Source organism: Strix uralensis, chromosome 13, assembly GCF_047716275.1.
Source record: "Strix uralensis isolate ZFMK-TIS-50842 chromosome 13, bStrUra1, whole genome shotgun sequence".
Classification (NCBI taxonomy): Eukaryota; Metazoa; Chordata; class Aves; order Strigiformes; family Strigidae; genus Strix; species Strix uralensis.
The window spans coordinates 11,273,986-11,292,706 of NC_133984.1; the positions used below are offsets into that span (position 1 = coordinate 11,273,986).

The 18,721-nt window shown below is 60.5% G+C and overlaps 1 protein-coding gene across 5 annotated transcripts in view; it reads left to right on the forward strand.

Moving 5' to 3' along the window:
• NLGN3 (neuroligin 3) overlaps positions 1-16,918 on the forward strand; it is a 42,161-nt gene extending 25,243 nt beyond the window's left edge. For 4 of the 5 annotated variants that reach the window (XM_074882621.1, XM_074882624.1, XM_074882622.1 and 1 more), the window contains 5 exons: positions 2,287-2,346; positions 5,083-5,232; positions 6,926-7,111; positions 12,919-13,708; positions 14,105-16,918. In XM_074882621.1, coding sequence (XP_074738722.1) covers positions 2,287-2,346; positions 5,083-5,232; positions 6,926-7,111; positions 12,919-13,708; positions 14,105-14,942 — 2,024 coding nt within the window. In that variant the 3' untranslated portion in view covers positions 14,943-16,918. The remainder of the gene's footprint in view (positions 1-2,286; positions 2,347-5,082; positions 5,233-6,925; positions 7,112-12,918; positions 13,709-14,104) is intronic. The other variant, XM_074882626.1, reaches the window with a different exon arrangement.
• The last annotated feature ends 1,803 nt before the right edge of the window (positions 16,919-18,721 follow it).

Here is an 18,721-nt window from a genome sequence, read left to right on the forward strand (position 1 = left end):
CACATCGCACCAGTTAGCAAATATTGCATGAGTACTTCGTCATTTAAGTGCTTTCTGAGCTTGCAGCTCTTCCTGATGAAGATGCAGTAGGTCAAGCTTGCAGCCTCCTGCAAACAGGCTGGGCAGCCACACGCACCCAGCCGAATGTGCAGCTGGCAGGTGGTCTGGGGAGGGAGCGTGCAGGAAGGACGCAGGAGGAAGGGGGGATGCTGGGGTGCTGGGGCAAGAGGTGGCAGAGATGAGGTGACATTGGGTGAAAACAGGAGAATGATATGAGGAGCTCAGGGGATGGCTAGGTCGTGGAGCAGGGGGCAAGGAGGCAGGGCTAGGTCACGGAGGGGGTAGGTCAGGAGGTGAACTCCAAGTTGGAGAAAATCAGGGTGGCTCTGGAGACAGCCGATCCATCCCTGCCCCAGGCAGGAGCAGCTCTACCTCACCTCTTCCTGGTGCTGTGTCTCACCTGGTCTTGAACACCTCTCCAGGCCACCTCTTCAAGTGCTTTCCTGCCCTTTCCGCCAGGAAGGTTTTCTTCTCATCCAGCTTCAACCTGCCTCATGTAGCTCTGGGCCTGCCTGTGCTCTGCACAGTGGAGAGGGAGTTGCTCTTCCACCTCACCATGTTGCAGGGGCCTTTCATGTGTTGGGATGGTGCTGTAGCTCTCATCACTCCTCTGCTCCCAGGATTTGCATAATCCAGCCTCCTGCAAACTTCTCTTACCTGCTGGATTTTTCTAGACTTCTGGTTGTTGCTCCTCCAGACTTTTTCCCCTCTCCATGCTGCCATCTTTATTATCCAGCACCCATGTCACCTGCGGGATCCCACTCCCAGAGTGGCAGTGAGGATGACTCCCCAGTTTTGTCTTCCTAGCCAGTTTTGTGCTCATTTTGTCATAGTTTCATCCAGCCACAGAGCCGCCCCTCACTTGTGGGAACCTTGATGGAGGCTGTGCAAAACCCTTGCTGCAGTGGAGATAGAAGGGCCTGGCAGGACCTCAGCGCCCTGAGCATCTGGGGGAGGTCACTGGACAGCACAGGCACAGTGCAGGCAGTCCTGCCTGGGGGAAACCCTGCTGTCACCCCTGAGGTCACCATCACCCAGGGAACTTTTTTGATGCAGGCATTAGGGAGCAGAGGACCGCAGGTGCTGATCTGCAGCTCCAAGTACAGCCTCTTCCTGAAATTCGGGACTGCAGGGTGCAGGGATGGCACCACTCAGCTTTGTGCCCACAAGGGCACACAGCCCTTTGCAGAAATAGGTCCTCGGTCCAGGTCTGTGCTGCATCTGCCCCCCCACCAGCCCACAGGCCACCTCTCCTAGCCCACGTTGGCTGCATGGAGCTCAGGAAGCACCGTGCTTGGTGCACACTGCTCACAACAGCATCCCACAGTGCCAGGCTGAGACTGCTGTTCTGGCCCATGCCCTGGCACCACGCATTTGCTAAGGGCCATGCAATGACTGGAAGGCATTCAGGATGTTACAGAAACTGATATTTTTAGGGTATTGCCTTGGTCAGGGCAAGCTGGTCGGTGCCTTTGCAATCCTCAGTGAACTATGCAACTAGTCTTTTAAGAAGGGAGTTGGTACAGGACAGAGCCGAGCAGCACAGGCAAGCACCCATCACGATGGCTCCCTGCAGTGTGCCGTGGTGGTCTCGCGCTGCAGCACTGGTGGTTTGCGGCGTAGCTGTGCCAGGCACTACAAAGGGCCGTGCACCGTGTGGGGGTGACGGGCAGGACCCTGGCTGGTGGTCAGTGGCTACCCAGGGCAACCCTTCATGTGGGCTCTGCTGGTGGCAGGGGATGGTTGTCCCTGGTGACAGCAGAGCTGGGAGCAGGGCTCCTGCTTGCACCTGGACAGTAGGAGAGGGAGCCCTGCTCTGGCACAGGGAGCCGAGGGTGCGCAAGCAGGCGGGGGCCAGGCTGGGATGCAGGAGGATCAGCAAGTGCTTTGAGAGACCGATTCGCCGCCGGTGCTGATGCTGTCCCAGACCCACTCTCCTCCTCCCTGCCACCCTGGCGCTCCCTGGGGAGGACCTGGGAAGGGGTCCAGGTGAAGCGGCATCCTGGCGCAGCTCCTGGGGCAGCTCTGCCCACGCCCTGCGCCGCCCTGGCTCTGGGAGAGGTGCAGTGTGAGTAGCCAGCAGTGCTGTGGGGCGCAAGCCTGGCCCCACTGTCTCTGCTATCATGCTATTTTTGAATTCTCTTTTGTTGTTTTTTTTTTGTTTTGTTTTGTTTTTGTTTCCTTTTGTTTTCCTTTTTGTTCTGTCTCCTCGTGTTTGGTCCCTAGGAGCCAGCGCTAAGAAACAGGGCGAGGACTTAGCGGATAATGACGGTGATGAAGACGAAGGTATTTCTGTGCTCGAGCCTGCCACTGCATGACACGCAAAAGCAACTCCGTTTGCCCGCCATCCGCTGCCATCCCCAGGGAGCCCTGTGTGTGTCCGTCTGCCGTGCCGGGCAGCTGCGCGGGGCGGGGGGCAGGCTGGCCGGCTGTGCAGGGCGCCCAGGCCCTTCCCCTCCTCGGGACAGGGGGGGGAAGCTCATGGGGTTTTTTTTGCTTTAGGAGAAGTTTGCTCCCGCTCCGCTTGAGCGAGGGCAGGGAGGAAGCATGGCAGCTTGGGAGGAGAGGAGCCCTCGGGCACCTGGGCCCATTTCACCCCGAGCCCGGTCACATCCCACCTCCAGCCTCATACCTCCGGAGTCGGTGACATGCAGCTGGGAGCCAGCGACCTCCCCCTCCACCCTTGCCCAGCCCCGCTGCGGGCACTGCTGCAGGGTGGCCATGCCAGCAGCATGGCACCCTTTGCACCCGCAGGGTACCTGGCTGTGCCCAGGAGACCCGAGATCCTCTCAGACGTGGTTTCTGTTAACTTCTCTCCTTCTCCACCCAACGCAAGCAAGGTCTTGCTTGCAACCAGAGCAGCAGCACCAGCCAAGGCAGAGCGAGTGGGCTTTCAAGTAGATGGGATTCTGTACGCCAGGGCTAAGCAGGCTGCAGAATAAGCTATTTTTAGTAAAACAGCGTTGTTCATCTGCAGGGTGTGGAGTTGGTGTGTTTGGCTGAAGGGATGTGAAGAGGAGGCAGGAGGAAGGGTCGGCCAGGGTGCAGCCCTAACATGCCGAAGACAGTAAAACCTCATGGTGTGCAGGAGTCCCAGGGCAGCTCGAGCATGGCCTGGCAGATGGCGTTTAGGATCTGGGAAACAGATGAAAAGCTTTTTCCTTGGCAGTACCAAAACCCCATTGTTTTCTCCCACTAACCTGTGCCCCAGGATCTCTTGTACCAGGGTGTAAACTGGCATTCAGCCTGACTCGACTGTGTTAAATCCTCACACACTAAAATGCGCTGCAGCTATTAGGAGCTGTTTATTCCCTGGTACGTCTCCGCACATTGCTGCCATTCTGCTGCAAGGATGTCCCTTTGTGTGTTGGTGGGAGTGTGTAGCAGGGATGAGAGGCCACAGGCACAGGCACCAATGTTTCTGCCCTTTGCATTTCAAGCAGGTGGCCCTGGGAAGAGTTGTCCTGCCGTAGCTCTGCTGCAGAGGCAATGTCTGTCCCAGAGGAACCATGAGCACTTTTTGCTCCCCAGGTTTGTGCATTTGCCTGGCTGCATCCTGGTGACATGAAAAGAGCCATCACAGGTTTTGCCATATCCTCATTCTCCTGGAGGGAAGAGGTTTTCTATGCAGAAGGGAGGCCACCCTTAGCTATACCACAGGCCACAGCTGGAGGTGGGGATGGCCAGAGGCACCCATCAGCCCATCCTGCAGCTGCCTGCGGTGGGCAAGCTGTGGGGAGGAGTGGACGTGCACAGGGGTTAGGTGGGTGCAAGGGAGCATGTCCGTCTTGGCCAGGCATCCCTGCTGAGTTGGTGTGGCTGTGCCCTGTGAGTCCCAGCCCCGTGGGGACCATGGTGGGGTGGCTGCCGGGACGGCACAGCGCACTGGTGAGGGAGGCAGACAGGGAGCAGTGGCCGGCTGGGGCAGCCGGGGCCGAGCAGCCCCAGCAGACGATGTCAGCCCTCCCGAGCAATGCTCTGGGTGTGGGTGAGCATGAGGGAGGACAAAGTCCATCGATGCTGGCTCGCCAACCCAGGAGAGGATTGGGCACCACAGGCATGTGGGACCTGGCACCGTCTCCACGATGGATGCAACTGTCTCCTCCGTGTAACATGGGCAAGATGTACCAGGAGCCAAGCATGGGTGTTCTTCCCTCGCACCTGGGCTCGGCTCCATGAGGGATCCCAGGCCAGTGGGGCAGAAGGGGCAGGATGTTCCCTGGACAGGACCAGTCAAGAGAGGGAGTGTGGCTGCTCCCTATCCCCTAGGCTCCCACAGTCCTTTCTCCCCGGCCCTCAGGGTGCCATTCCCCATCCTCACTCCATGCCTCATGCCCTGTCCTTATCCGGACACCGTGCTCACTTCCCTGACACGCACACGTGCACACACTGTCTGCCTCATCACCATGTCTGTGTCTGGGCACTGGGGTGCCATGGGTTCACATCCAGGCAGCTGGCAGGTTTCTGCCTTTCCAGGGGGATGGAAAGGGGGGGGCGGGAGAGTCAGACATTGGAGCACCCACCAGTGCCCCCCCCGCCTTCCAGGTCCTGCACACCCCCATCCCTGCCCCCCTGCAATGCCAGCTTCTGGGACTCCCGGAGCCGAGGGCTTGGGTCCAGCCAAAAATGGGACATGGGGCTGCATCCCAGGGCTGGACTCTGCAACTCCGTCCCACAATGGAGGTGCCGCTGGTCTGGCTTCCACATGCGGCCAGAGCCCGACTCTGGGGAGAGCAGCTGGGTCCAGCCAGCATCTCTCCCACATGTTCTGAGACCCCTGAGGGGACAGCAGTGTGGGGACAGTGCAGCAGCTGCTGCCACCCAGAGAGGGGCTGGTGGGGTTGGTTCGGTAGCGGTCGGCTTTGGAGGTCCACGCTGTGGCCCCCAGGGGAGCGCTGGGTTTGGCTCCTAAGCCCCCTCCCTGGTCCTGGCAGCTGGCATTGCCCTCGTCCTTTGTCTGCCTGTCGGGCAGGGTGCTGCGGCCATTGGCAGGGTCCTGTGTTTAACTGCCTCTCCTTCCAGACATCCGGGACAGCGGGGCCAAGCCGGTGATGGTGTATATCCACGGCGGCTCGTACATGGAGGGCACGGGGAACATGATAGATGGCAGCGTCCTGGCCAGCTACGGGAACGTGATTGTCATCACCCTGAACTACCGCGTTGGAGTGCTTGGTATGGGCTGTGCTGCCAGCAGTGGGAAGAGGCCCCATGGCTGACCGGGCTTGAACCAGCCGGGAAAGGGGTGGGGGGGAGCATGGGGCCCAGCAGGATGGGGGCTGCGCTGCAGGCACTGCCCCTGCCCTCTGCCCTGGTCACCGAGTGGGGTGCCACATGGCAGTGCCCACAGCAGGCAGTCACAGCATGGTCTGGCTCCTGGCACCACCACCACCACCCCTCCCCCCCCCCCCAGGCTCATTTACACAACCTGGCTCAGCTGAAAGCAAATATTGGTCTGCGGTTACATAAATAAATAATAAATGTGTTTGCTCAGCATCTCCTCCTCAGAGGGCTTGGAGCGGTGAGCTGCCAGCGGGTACTGCCTGACTGCCCCGGGGACCTGGCAGCTCTCCCTCCCCGGGGCATGGGCTGCCTCCGAGCTGGTTGAGCTGCGGGGACCCCTGCAGCCACCGACTCTGGCCTGGCTGTCTGCAGAGGGGGTCACCGCAGGGTGTCAAGTGCCATATAGAGGAGGGTGGCAGTCCCATTTTATGAGCACTGGTGACCTAGAGAGGTGAAATGAGGACATAGGGACAAAAGGAAGTGCAGTCCCCCAGAGGCTGGGACACAGATTTGTCTGGAGCATCACTGCTGCCTCCCTTAGCAGCAGGGAGAAGTGCAGAAGTTTGGGGAGAGCTCCTTCCCAGCCAAGATGCTGGCAGGGCCAGCTCTCTTCCTGGCCATCCCTGGCTCTCCCTGGGCAGCTGGGCTCCCAGCCGGTACCTGAGGCAGTACATTCCTTTGACCGACTCCAGACCCCATAGTCTCTTGGGGAAGATGGCAGTTACCTGGTAGAAAATAGGCTTTTCAGTAAAAACAAGCCTATTCAAGACCTTTCAATATTAATAGTCAGGCCTTTGAGATGGATAAGTGCAAATTTAAGAGACATAAGTCACAATATGAAATAAAACTTAAACGGTGCCATTGTCATCTCCATTGAAGTGCTACAGCATGTCTAGCCAGAGCACCTCCAGTGCTGGAGCAGCGCCAGTGCCGCTCCCTGCCGTCGGGGTTACCCACCTGGATTTTACCTTACAACCATGGTTTTGGCTTCCTGGTTTGAGTCAAAGCAAATGAAACACTGATAGCTTATCTCGTGTGTTCCCTTTGCTATTGAAAGCATTTCTCAGCATCTTCCTCACTGAGAGCCTTTGTATTTTAAGCTGCAGTCGGTTCCTGTCTGCCCAGCCCACCTCCTTACATTTATAGAGCCTCCTCCAAGCCACGCTAGTCCATGGAAAGCATTGGCTGTGCACGCATTCAGCCTGCCTGCAGCCACTGAGGCTTTCTCAGCTTTCCTTGGAGCATGCGTGAGACATCTTGACCTGTTATTAGCACAGGTGGTGGCCCAGGTAGGACAGGGCTTTGTGCCCATCACCCTGTCACTGCTTGCAATTGGCTGCAGAGGATCCACAGGGCTTGCAGCTGCACTCGCTGCCTTTTGCTCCTCTGTGCTGTGCAGAGGGTGGCTGGAGCTCAGTGATGTCCCTGCTCCAGCTTAGCACTCACAGGACAATCTTGGTAGTGGAGTCTCATGTTGTGGTGGGACAGGGTCCCATAGAAGCTCCCGTAGGCCTGGGGAAATGGCGTGAGAGGTCAGAACACCCCCTGCTTCCTCATCCCTAATCGGGCTCCCCTTTGCCCGCAGGGTTCCTGAGCACAGGGGACCAGGCTGCCAAGGGCAATTACGGGCTGCTGGACCAGATACAGGCACTGCGCTGGGTCAGCGAGAACATCGCCTTCTTTGGGGGAGATCCCTTGCGGATCACCGTCTTCGGCTCTGGCATCGGTGCCTCCTGTGTCAGCCTGCTCACCCTCTCCCACCACTCTGAAGGTAGGTGCCAGCTGTGCCCGAGGATGCGGCTGCGAGCAAGCGCCCTGCTGATGCTAACCTGGGGAAGGGAGCCCACCTGGGTACTGCTGGCCACCCTAGCAAAGTCAGGGCTGCTTTTTAATGAGTCACTGGTGAGAACCTGACCTCGTGCCAGGAAGCAAAAACCTTCCCATTGTGGACAGGGAGAGGCCAGCAGGAGAGCACATGGGAGCCAGGGATGGAGCTGGTGCTCCCGGCGTGCAGGGCTGCAGTCCGGGGCCAGCACCTGGGTGTGGGGAGAGGTGGGGACCCCTCCTGCAGCGCCCTGCCCAGGCGCCTGGGCTCGCCCACGTGCAGGTGTGGAGGGGGTGTAGGGCATCATGCAGGGCACCAGGAGCACAGATCTCAGTGCTAGGAAAGGCATTTCTACTGGAATAGAGGGGAAGCCAGACCTGAGCCTGGGGAGGGATGGAGGGTCCCATCTTGCGAGACTGGGAGAGCTGGAAGTGCTGCAACTAGTAAAATACAGGTGGAAGTGATATGATTGACATATGTAAATACAGCAGAGTGTTTACTCTAGATAAAGAAAGGAATTATTTACACTAAAAGATTGTGTTGGCATAAGAGCACATGCATGTAAACCAACTGCAAAGACATTTACATTAAGCACTGAGCAAAAACGATTAACCATGGGAGTAAAGGTGTTCTTGATAAAGTTCCTAAAGGAAATCGCAGGAGCAAAGCCTGAACTGTGGTCCACAGGTGACCAGTCTGCCAGGGACTTTGTCACAGGGGCTTTATATGAGGGTGCAGCCCTCTTCCAGTGCTGTGTCCCCAAGCGTGGTGCAGAGGAGAAGGGGACGTGTATGGACAGTGGACATGGGTGTGAGTCTGCGCTTCAGAGACACACACAGAATTGCACTCGGAGCTGTTGCAAAGAGCTGCAGCCCTCCTCAACATCCTGGGAACCGCACAGGAATGAAGGAGACCTTCAGAATCTCAGCAGGGCTGATGGCATGGCGGAGGGAGTATGGGAGGAGGCTGGCGCTGGCTAGGCTGCCAGCAAAGTTGAGCAGCCTTCCTCCAGCCCTGGGAGCTGTGATGGACTGGTTGCCCTAATATTGGAAACAGGAGTGATCTCAGCCCAGGCTGCTGCGAAGGTGGCTGCACCAGCACCAGCATCACAGTCTGCTTGGTAGGATTCGATGTGGAGGTTTGCAGGTGCTGCGGTGAGAGGAGACAGAGCCTGTGCTCGTGGTGGGAGTGAAGGACACCACCCCACTGAGCCCAGACCTGACACAGGGCTCGTAGGATGCTGGCAGTTCACCATGGAGTCAAAGGCAAGCCCAAAACAGCTCTCCTCTCCCAGATTTTTCAGCTGTCCTTTTGGTTAAACCTGCCTGATTCTGGCAAACCACTTGCCCTGCAGTGAGCTCACCCCCACTCAGAGACCCATCACCATGCTGGGCTCTGCTTCCCACTGATGGCCCTTCCCAGGGACAAGAGTGGGGCTGACAGGCTGCCTGTGCCTGCTGTCCATCCCTGCTGCCCATGAAGGTGCCCAGTGGTCACAGCTGGCTGCCAGCCTCTCCTCGGACAGGCCAGCAAACTGAAGCGGAGAGGCTGAGACATGCTGCCATGGCCCATGGGCTCAGAGTATGCAGAGGAACTCCAGAGCCTCCTGAGTGGTGGGATATCCCAGGCGGGCTCTGGAGCCCACCAGTGCCCCATGTTCCCTCTGTACTGGAGCCCGTGGCACAGAGAGGACCAACCCACCCCGTGCAGAGTGCTCCTGCTCGCAGGGTGGCTTCTCCCACTGCTGGGCTCCCCTTGGTGACCCAAGGACCAGAGTTCTGGAGGATGGTTTGCCGCACAGACCCAACAACAGAGGAATGTCTGGACCTGGTGGGCAGCTGCTTCCCAAAAGCTGGCAGTTTGGGCACTCCCACATTAAGTCCATGGTGGTCCCTGGTCGTCCATGACTGCCCTGCAGCCTGCTGGCTCTGCTGTCACTGTCACCGGTGCCCTGCCATATTTGAGTGAAGCAGGGAGAAATAAAAAGGCAGGTAAAGCTGAAGTGATCCGGCTCTGACAGTGTGTATGGAGCTGCTGTTGCCCGCTCAGGATACGCCTGTTCTGGGTAAGCCCTTGCCCTGCCACCCAAGGGTACTCAGGACACAGGTGCTCAGTCCGTGCTCCTGCGTGAGTGCCTGATGCCTGAAGCCAGCCCCTCTGTCATCCCGCTCCCTCCGTGCCAGTTCCTGAGAAGGATGTTCCTGGGGCTGTGCCCCATCCTCTTCAGGTGACTTGGGCAAATATTAACAGGTATTACAATACAATAAGTTCAAGAACATGGAAAATGTGAGTTAACACCTACAGAGCCACTTCCCAATGTTGCAATGCCAGAGCAGGGCAGGACCAGGACTTCCCCCACCGTTTCTGGGGTTCCTGGGGTAGGATTCCCGGCTACCCAGAGCTGTGCAGAGCAGGCAGCAGCTCTCTAGCCCACAGGAGATGCTTTTGATGGCTAAAGCTAGAGGATGCTTCTCTTGTGTTAGATGGTAAATTGAGCAGTGTGTAGGAAAGGCGCATGGGTAGACTCATAGTGGACTCGTTTCTGAGCAGCGGGCAGAGCAGGGGATGATCTGCAGCTGTGGGAGCCTGTGTGGGGCCGTGCCGTCCCTGTGTGGATACCTGGGGCTCTGTGTGCCCTCCTGCCCCTGCACAGGCACCCTGGGCAGTGTGGGCACAGGGGTGAGGAGTCTTTTACAGGCTGAAAGCTCCTGCAGGAAGAAAAAGGGTTTTCTCTGCCCATACTGAGTGTGAAAGGCCACGGAGGGAATGCTGGGCGTAATGCATTTGTGATGCTTGGTAGGGTGTTCTTCTCCATCACGGGAGTGCCTAGGAGTCAGGCAGGGGTCATGGAGAGGTGCTCTGCATCCAGGAATCTCCTCTCTGAGATTGGGTGCTTCTGGCAAGGCAGCTCCAAGGCTTCAAACTGTTTTTTGTGGCCAGATGGTGACACCTCTTTGGAAGCAGGACCGTGTGCTTGGCTGCCCAGGTGGCCCCAACCACTTGTATGGGCCTGGGATGGAGGGAGCAGCATGGGGAGAGGCTGGGGGTGGATTGGAGGGGCTGCTCCCCGACTTTGCAGCCACAAAAAATACTGTTGTAGCAGTATAACACTTCTCAGGTGACACTAGGCTTTCTGCCACTAAACCCTGCACCTGCGTGCAGTGTCCTTTGCTGCCTCATCCAGCCCCAACACTTGTGGTGTGGTGCCCCCTGCATCGCAGCGGTGTTGGGTGCCGGCACCCTCACTGCTGTGGCAGGGGAGCTGCTGCTGGCTGTAAATGCTGTGAGGGTGGGAGGGGAGCACTTGGTGCTGCAGCCAGTGTTGCATCAAAGCCATAAAATGACCTCAAAAAAACCCCTGTACCAGAGCACCTACCTCCCCAGGGACAGGGCAGCTGGCTTTGAAGCATGGCAGGGAAGCTGTGCTGAGATGCAGCCTGCAGACCAGGCGGGTTTGTTTTTATGGTATCAAAAGAAAACTCATAGTAATCAAGAGCTATTAATGAAGCTGCTAATTTGTGCCTGCTCTGCCAGGCGCTGCAAGAGGCAGACACTGGAGGCTGGTGCAGCGCACGCTGTGTCTGGCTGCCGGGGAGACCCGTGGCTCCCCTGCCAGCCTCAGCCCTTGTAGGCGGGTGGGTTCCTCGCCAAGGACCAAAGTGCTGCTTCTCTCCCCAGCCGGCCATACCAGGGCAGGAGCAGTCAGTCACTGCCAGGCAAACCTCTTGTGCTTCCTTTGCCCCATCTCCTGCTCTGTGAGGGCTGCTGCCCTTCACTGCCAGCTCCAGGGATGCTCAGACCTCAGCTGAACAAGGCATCCAGCACCCTGCTTTGAGCAAGCCTTGGCCCAGACGGCCACAGAGGTGTGTCCAGTCTGTGCAAAGCAAAGGGGAAATCAGGAGCTGGTGGCAGCCTGCACCACTGGGCACCCTCCAGCAGAGCCCTGTCCCACCGCTTGGCTCCACTGTGCCATGGCAGCCAGCTCTGCAGAATGCAGGGAGCATCAGGACCCACCCCAGAGTGGATCAGGCAGGGAAGGCAGAGCTGCATCTTCCTGGCTGGGCTCCAGCAGGCTGGAGGGCTCTAGAGTGAGCTGCAGGGTGGCAATGCCTCCCTGGGATGCTCGTTGGGCTTCAGCTGGTGCTGACATGGAGGGAGAGGATGTGGCCGGTCTGGGCTCTCCCAGACTAGGTCCTCATGGGTCAGGATGTGGCCATGCAGAGACACAGTGAAGGGGCTCCATCAGGGAAGTAACCGGCTGTTGATGACACCAGCTGCCTGTGCTTCCCCAGGCAGGGGCAGGCAGGGGCAGAGCCCAGCCCGGTGGCTCTGTCTGGGAAGCGATGCTGCTGGCAGGGAGTAATAGCTGCTGCTGGGACAGCATCTCCTGGGAGCCAGGGAACCCCCATCCTGGCTCTTTGGCACGTGGATGATGGTGCAGAGCAAGCAAACCCATGGCCAGTCTCCAGCCCGTAGACTGGGTACGGCTTTCTAGGGCATCAGGAGGTGACAAACAGAGCTTGTGACTTCTCTTTGTCCGAGCGCATGGGACTGTACGTCAGGTACTTGGCAGAGCAAGGACTGTGCGTGCAGACAAGAGCTATGGACATGGTGGCCAGGAGCCAGGAGCCTCCAAACACTTCTGCTGCAGGAAGGTGCATGCTGCCCTGCAGAGCAGCACAGCCTTGGCCGCACAGGGGGTCTCACACAGGTGCCTCCGCATTACAGGGGGCCAGGGGCAGTCCTGTGGACACCATGCTGCTGTGCCAGCACCATTTGGGGACCACCTGAGACAGTCCGTCGTGGTGAGCAAGTGCTGGGGTCTGGTGAGGGCGCAGGCAGCGCTTGGGGTGCAGCAGAGGACTGGCTGGAGAGCAGGGACCCCAGGGTGCACCCCGAGCCCAGCTGCCTTTCACCGCCCCGGAGGCTCCACTTCCTCGCCGCCCTTTGTATTCTGTGCACAAGCACCATTGACATGGGGCTGGAGCGCAGCCACGCATTCCTCCGCCTGGGCCAGGGCCTTTGTGGCCCCGTTTTCCAGGGCGAAAGTCCACTCCCTCTGTGTTCCCGGTGGCAGAAAGGCCCTCTTTGTGCATCTGGCAGCGTGCTCTCGCAGGGCCGGATTGGCACCGAGCAGCCCCAGCTGGGCAGGAAGCGGCAGGGAGGGGGGTGAGGGGGACCCTGACAAAGCGGTGGGGTGGGACATGCAGGGTTAAGTGTCCCCAGGCAGGCGTTAACCCTCCCGCTGCTGCCAGCCTGCAGCCTGGCTGCTGAGTGAAGCCGGTGCCACCCTGGGCTGGAGGATGGCACTGAGCCAGGGGCAGCATGTGCCCCTCAGGGGCTCAGGAGTCCTTGAAGTGGCAGGGTCAGGGCGGGCTGCTCGGCAAGGCCAGGCTGTGATGCAACCATGGCCCCTCTCCTCCCCGCGCTGGGACAGAGGGATGCCAGGCCATCCCCTGCAATGGGATCCTCAGGGAGCACAACAACCCTTGGTTGCTGCCAGGAGCTCCCACTGCGTGTCCAACTGTCACCCTGCCACCCTTGTGGTGGCCCTGAGCTGAGTCCCCTGTGTGAGCTCGGCTCAGTGTTCAGCACAGCCTGGGTCAAGGCTAGGAGCAGGCTGGAGCTGGGTCCTTTCAGGGGTCCAAGAGCATCGATACCTTTTCCACACTGCATCCTGCACTGCAGCACTGGGGTGTTGGAACGGCGCTCACCCCGCTGCGAGCTTCCTCCACTCCTTGCCTGTCTTGCAGGTCTCTTCCAGAGAGCCATCATCCAGAGCGGCTCCGCGCTCTCCAGCTGGGCGGTGAACTACCAGCCCGTGAAGTACACCAGCATGCTGGCTGACAAGGTGGGCTGCAACGTGCTGGACACAGTGGACATGGTGGACTGCCTGCGGCAGAAGAGTGCCAAGGAGCTGGTGGAGCAAGACATCCAGCCGGCTCGCTACCACGTGGCCTTCGGGCCGGTCATTGACGGAGATGTGATCCCGGACGACCCGGAGATCCTGATGGAGCAGGGCGAGTTCCTCAACTACGATATCATGCTGGGGGTCAACCAGGGCGAGGGGCTGAAGTTCGTGGAGGGCGTGGTGGACCCTGAGGATGGCGTCTCGGGCAGTGACTTTGACTACTCAGTCTCCAACTTTGTAGACAACCTGTATGGCTACCCGGAGGGCAAGGACACCTTGCGGGAAACCATCAAGTTCATGTACACGGACTGGGCCGACAGGGACAACCCCGAGACACGTCGCAAGACTCTGGTGGCCCTCTTCACCGACCACCAGTGGGTAGAGCCGTCGGTGGTGACGGCTGACCTGCATGCCCGCTATGGCTCCCCCACCTACTTCTACGCCTTCTACCACCACTGCCAGAGCCTGATGAAGCCTGCATGGTCTGACGCGGCCCATGGGGACGAGGTGCCTTATGTGTTCGGGATCCCCATGATTGGCCCCACAGACCTCTTTCCCTGCAACTTCTCCAAGAACGACGTCATGCTCAGCGCTGTGGTGATGACCTACTGGACCAACTTTGCCAAGACAGGGTGAGTGGGAACAGGTGCTGTGTCCGGGGGGTCTGCGTCCCTCGGGAGTGTGCTGTGGTGGGGGGGTGTCATGCCTGGTGTGGGACACTGAGGCCCCCGTGCACAGAGGTCTGCGTGCTGTGCCTTCACTGGGGTCAGAGCATCAACACACAGTGAGAGGCTGAGAGTGTGGCCAGTCCTTGGGACAGGACTTGACCAAGTGCAGGGGTGGGGAGGTTGGTTGGCTCTGGTTGTCGTGGGTGAGACTTGACCCAGGGTTGAGTGCTGCCCAGCCATGCAGGACCTTTCGCCAACCACTGGCAAAGGTTCCCCCAGCCTCCATCTCTGTGTCCACCTTTCCCTCCTTGCGTCTCCAGCTTTTCACAGTGCTAGCTCTGTTTTGCCTGTGTTTCGCAGGGACCCCAACAAGCCTGTCCCCCAGGACACCAAGTTCATCCACACAAAGGCCAACCGGTTTGAGGAGGTGGCCTGGTCTAAGTACAACCCCCGCGACCAGCTGTACCTGCACATCGGGCTGAAGCCACGGGTACGTGACCACTACCGGGCCACCAAGGTAGCTTTCTGGAAGCACCTGGTCCCCCACCTGTACAACCTGCATGATATGTTCCACTACACCTCCACCACCACCAAAGTGCCGCCACCTGACACCACGCAGAACTCCCACATCACCCGCCGGCCCAACGGCAAGATCTGGACCACCAAGCGCCCTGCCATCTCACCCGCCTACAACAGTGAGAACGGGAAGGAGAAGTGGAGCCCGGAGCAGGAGGCAGGCACTCTGCTCGAGAGCCCCCGTGACTACTCCACTGAGCTGAGCGTCACCATCGCCGTGGGCGCCTCCCTCCTCTTCCTCAACGTGCTGGCCTTCGCTGCCCTCTACTACCGCAAGGACAAGCGCCGGCAGGACACACACCGGCAGCCCAGCCCCCAGCGTGGTGCTGCCAACGACATCGCCCACGCGCCCGACGAGGAGATGCCCTCCTTGCAGGTGAGCCAGGGGCACCATGAGTGCGAGGCTGTGCCGCCCCACGACGCCCTGCGCCTGGCTGCTCTGCCCGACTACACCCTCACCTTGCGCCGCTCTCCGGACGACATCCCTCTCATGACCCCCAACACCATCACCATGATCCCCAACTCGCTGGTGGGGCTGCAGACCCTGCACCCCTACAACACCTTCACTGCCGGCTTCAACAGCACGGGGCTCCCACACTCACACTCCACCACCCGGGTATAGCTGCCCGCCGCCGGCGCACACGCATGCACGCACGCACACGCACGCAGCAGACACTGGCAGAGGGACCGGTGGGGCCAACGGAGCCCCCGCACGGAGGGGCAGCGCCCACGGACGGTGTGGCACTGAGCCCGGAGACCTGTGGGGTCCTGGCACAGCCAGATGCCCTGCTCTTGCCCCAGCGCTTTCTTTTGTTCCTATCTAACTTTTGAGAAGTGCTTTGATTCTCCTGGCTCCCAGCCAGAGGGCCCTGCAGGTCACCCCGGGGCTCTGATGGGGTGCAGGGGGGACACGGTGTAGCCCCTGTGCCCATGCACCGGTGCGGGTGGCCGGGGGGACCCTGCTGGCAGCAGCCACGGGGCTCCCCACATCGGGGCTGTGCCTCCCCATGGGGCAATTGCATCCCCAGCGCTCCACCTGCTGAGCACCCCGGGACTGATGAGGCGTGGGGCCGGGCATCCCTCTCGGCCAGTGCCCGGGCATCTCCAGGCAGCTTGGCATCCCGAGTGCCCTGGAAAAGGCTCCTTCACTGTCTTGAGAAGTGGCCCCAAGCCATGGTGCTATAGGCAGAGGGAGCGGGCAGGGTCCGGGGACTCAGCCTCGTGCTGGGTGCGGGCGCTGGGGCTGGTGCCGGGGCTTGGGGACCCCGGGGACCCTGGGAGCGGTGCCCCAGGCTGGAGACTTGGCACCTCTGCCCCTCTTTGCGCTGCAGAGAATCTCTTTTGTGTCAGTCGTTTCTCTTTGCAGAGACATTTTTTAAGCAGATCTTTAGTTCTTTACACACTAACGGAGTCGCCGCGTTTTGTCCTTTGTAAAGATTTTAAAACCAAGTGTTCTTGATATAAAATAAAAAGCCAGTTAGAAGCCAGTGTGTGCACGCGGTGCCGGCCCCCCGCGGCCCCCACCTGCCGCGGGCGGGCACCAGGCAGGGCACTGCCTCCTGCGCCGCGGGGCCGCCCTCTTTTGTATTTTTGATATTCTCCCTCCTCTGTCACCCATGCCCACGTATCTCAGCCAAATAGCCCACCCGACGGCCCGCCTGCGAGCACCCCCCACCCTGGCCCACCCCGCTGCCACCACCAGCCAGTGCCACCCACCGCCCCACATGGGCATCACCCGCTGTGAGCACCGTCTGCCCACCCCCATCAACCCAGGGCAGCCCCCCGGCACAGTGTCCCAGTGCTCCCCACCCTGTCCTGCTCCCGTGGGAGCAGCCCACGTCCCTTCACCACTGCCCCAGGCCACGCTGTGCCCTCCCTGCCCGCACAGCTGCCTGAAAGCTGAGCCCTGTGGCAGGGGTGGGCAGCGCTGCGGGGCTGGCCGAGCAGGGTGAGCCGTGCACCGACAGCGACTCTGCCTCCCACTTCGCTCCCGCTGGGGCCTTTTCCCCTGTCGTAGAGTGACCCCAGCTCTGGGATCCAGGGCATGCCGCCGGGATAGACACCTGGGCGTCTGCTCGAGCGGGGCTGCTGGGGGTGATGCAGCCTGCATGGGGCTGGGAGCACCCACCCCCGGGGCTGGGGCACCCGCTGGGCTCTTGGTGGCCACCAAACTGCACGCAGCTGCGGGTAGCAGGGCTCAAGGTGAGGGGCTTTGGTGCAGGTGGGCATGGAGAAGGAGCTGCCCAGGAGCCCACACAGGGCACCCCAGTCTCAGCCCTCCACAGTGGGCGCTGGCACCCGGGGCCTGGGGAGGCAGGAGGAAAGGACGGGTCCTTGTGGGGACACCGTACCCCGTCCCTGTGCAAGACGGTCCGGCTGGCAGACGCTGCCCACGCTGGCGGCCGTGACGCACCGGTGCCGGCTGGCCCTACTGCCTGGGGTCAGAGCGTCCCCCCCTGCCCTGGCCCTGCACCCTGCCCTGGCCCCCAACCCCTTGGGCAGGGCTGAGGGTGAGGATGCTCGTTGGAGAATGTATTTATACCCTGTCACCTGCGCAGAGTAACAAATTCCAAATAAAACAGAAGTGATATTTTTAATAGCGGTGTGTCTCGCCTCTTCTTGGAGCATGCAGGGGCCGGGGGCTCCCAGGCTGGGTGGGGTGCCCTGTGCTGGCTCAGAGCCACCCTGGCCATGGCCGTGCCTGCTGGCAGAGGGTCCAGACGGTCCCCATGTCCCTGGCACCCACTCTGCAGAGGCAGCAGGAAGACCCCAGTATCACCCCAGCAGGTCAGGGTGCTGGACCCCCAGCACAGCATGCATGCAAGCCAGCACGGTGTGACCCGGGATTGCCAACACTGGGGGCCACAGTGGGCGGATCCCCGCATGCCGCCAGCCCTGCTGGGCCCCCCCCAGCACTGGGACCCGATGTAGAACCTCATCTGTCCCACAGCCCCCTCCTACCGAATTCCCCCCCACACCCCGCGTTTCCTAGCCCAGCTCCCCTCCCCCTGCTTGCCAACCAGAAAAGCTGCTGGTTTCATTTCTTTTTAACGTAATTTCAACTGGAGTTGCCATGGAAACCAGGCATGGGGCCTGAATCGCCTCCAGGCAGCATGCAGGCAGTGGAGCCAGGGCCGAGGCCCCGAGCCAGGGGGGTCGGGGGGCAGGGGGGGGGACAGGCAGGGCGCTGTGTGGGGGGGGCTCTGCCCTGCTCTCCCAGGGGCCCCTTGCAGCTGCAGTGCCACTGGCACATGTCACCCTGCTCAGCACTGTGCTCCAACCCCTGTGCCGGCCCCACCATCACCCCCGGTGCTGCCCAATGTGGGGGTCCTGCAGCCCCTGCCAGCCTGTGCCCTGGCTCCTGGAGCTGGGCATGGCCTGGGGGCACCAGCCTGGGATGGCAGCAGGTCCCTTGCCATGGGACGGATGGAGAGGGTGGGGAAGGTGCTGTGCCATGCCACCAAGGCCAGGGATGCTGTGGAGATCCTGGGATGGGGACCAGCAGAGCTGAGCTGTGATGGGACTCTGATGGGCTGGTGGGACTCCTTCCCAGAGCATGGGGGCTGCCTTCCCCTGGGCTTTTCCATGACGATGGGCAGAACTGCTCCCTGGGGGCTCAGGTGTCTGGGTGGGGGGGATGGCTGCCCACCCTGAACCCTGACCCACAGTCCCATTCAGTGCTGCCCCAGCCGCTGGCCCCTGTGGTCCACCCGGCAGCCCCAGGACTGCGGACCGGGGGCCCTCCCGTGCAGCCACCGGGTGCCCGTTTAGTGACAGGCTAAGGGAGGAACCAAGATGAAAGACCCACATCAGGCCAGGTTTCCATGGAAATGCCGGCACTCTGCAGCACATCTCCAACGGCAGCCGCCTCGCTGCGGTGCGAGCAGAGGGGCCAGCCCTGCCTGGCAGCCAGTGGCCCATCCCAGTAATGCTGGCATCACCGCCGGCTGCCCACACTGCCGTGCCTAGTGCCCTCTTGAAGGGGTGATGCCTTTCTGCCCCAGAATAAGGGCTTGCCCTGCCCTTCTGTCCCCCCTCCTCATCCTTGCACTGTCCCAGCTGCCTGCTGTTCCCGTGTGCCAGCACGGCCACCCCAGCTAGGAGCCCAAGGGCAAGCTGGTGACAGACAACACATTGCTATTACACTACTGCCTTTGCAAAACTCCTGAGCCTGCCATCTGTCCAGGGTGTCCTTGACCATCAGCAGCGTTCCTCTGGAGACCTGGCAAAGCCCAGGGGACACTGTGTCCCAGAGGGCATGTGCAGTTAACATCTGTGTGATGATTATGGGACATCCTCAGCTTCAGGGGACATGTTTAGGGCTGCTGGCAAAGAGAAGCATAAGGGAACTGAACCGCAAAGGTGTCCCTGGCATGGGGAGGGGATGAGTGATTTGTGCCT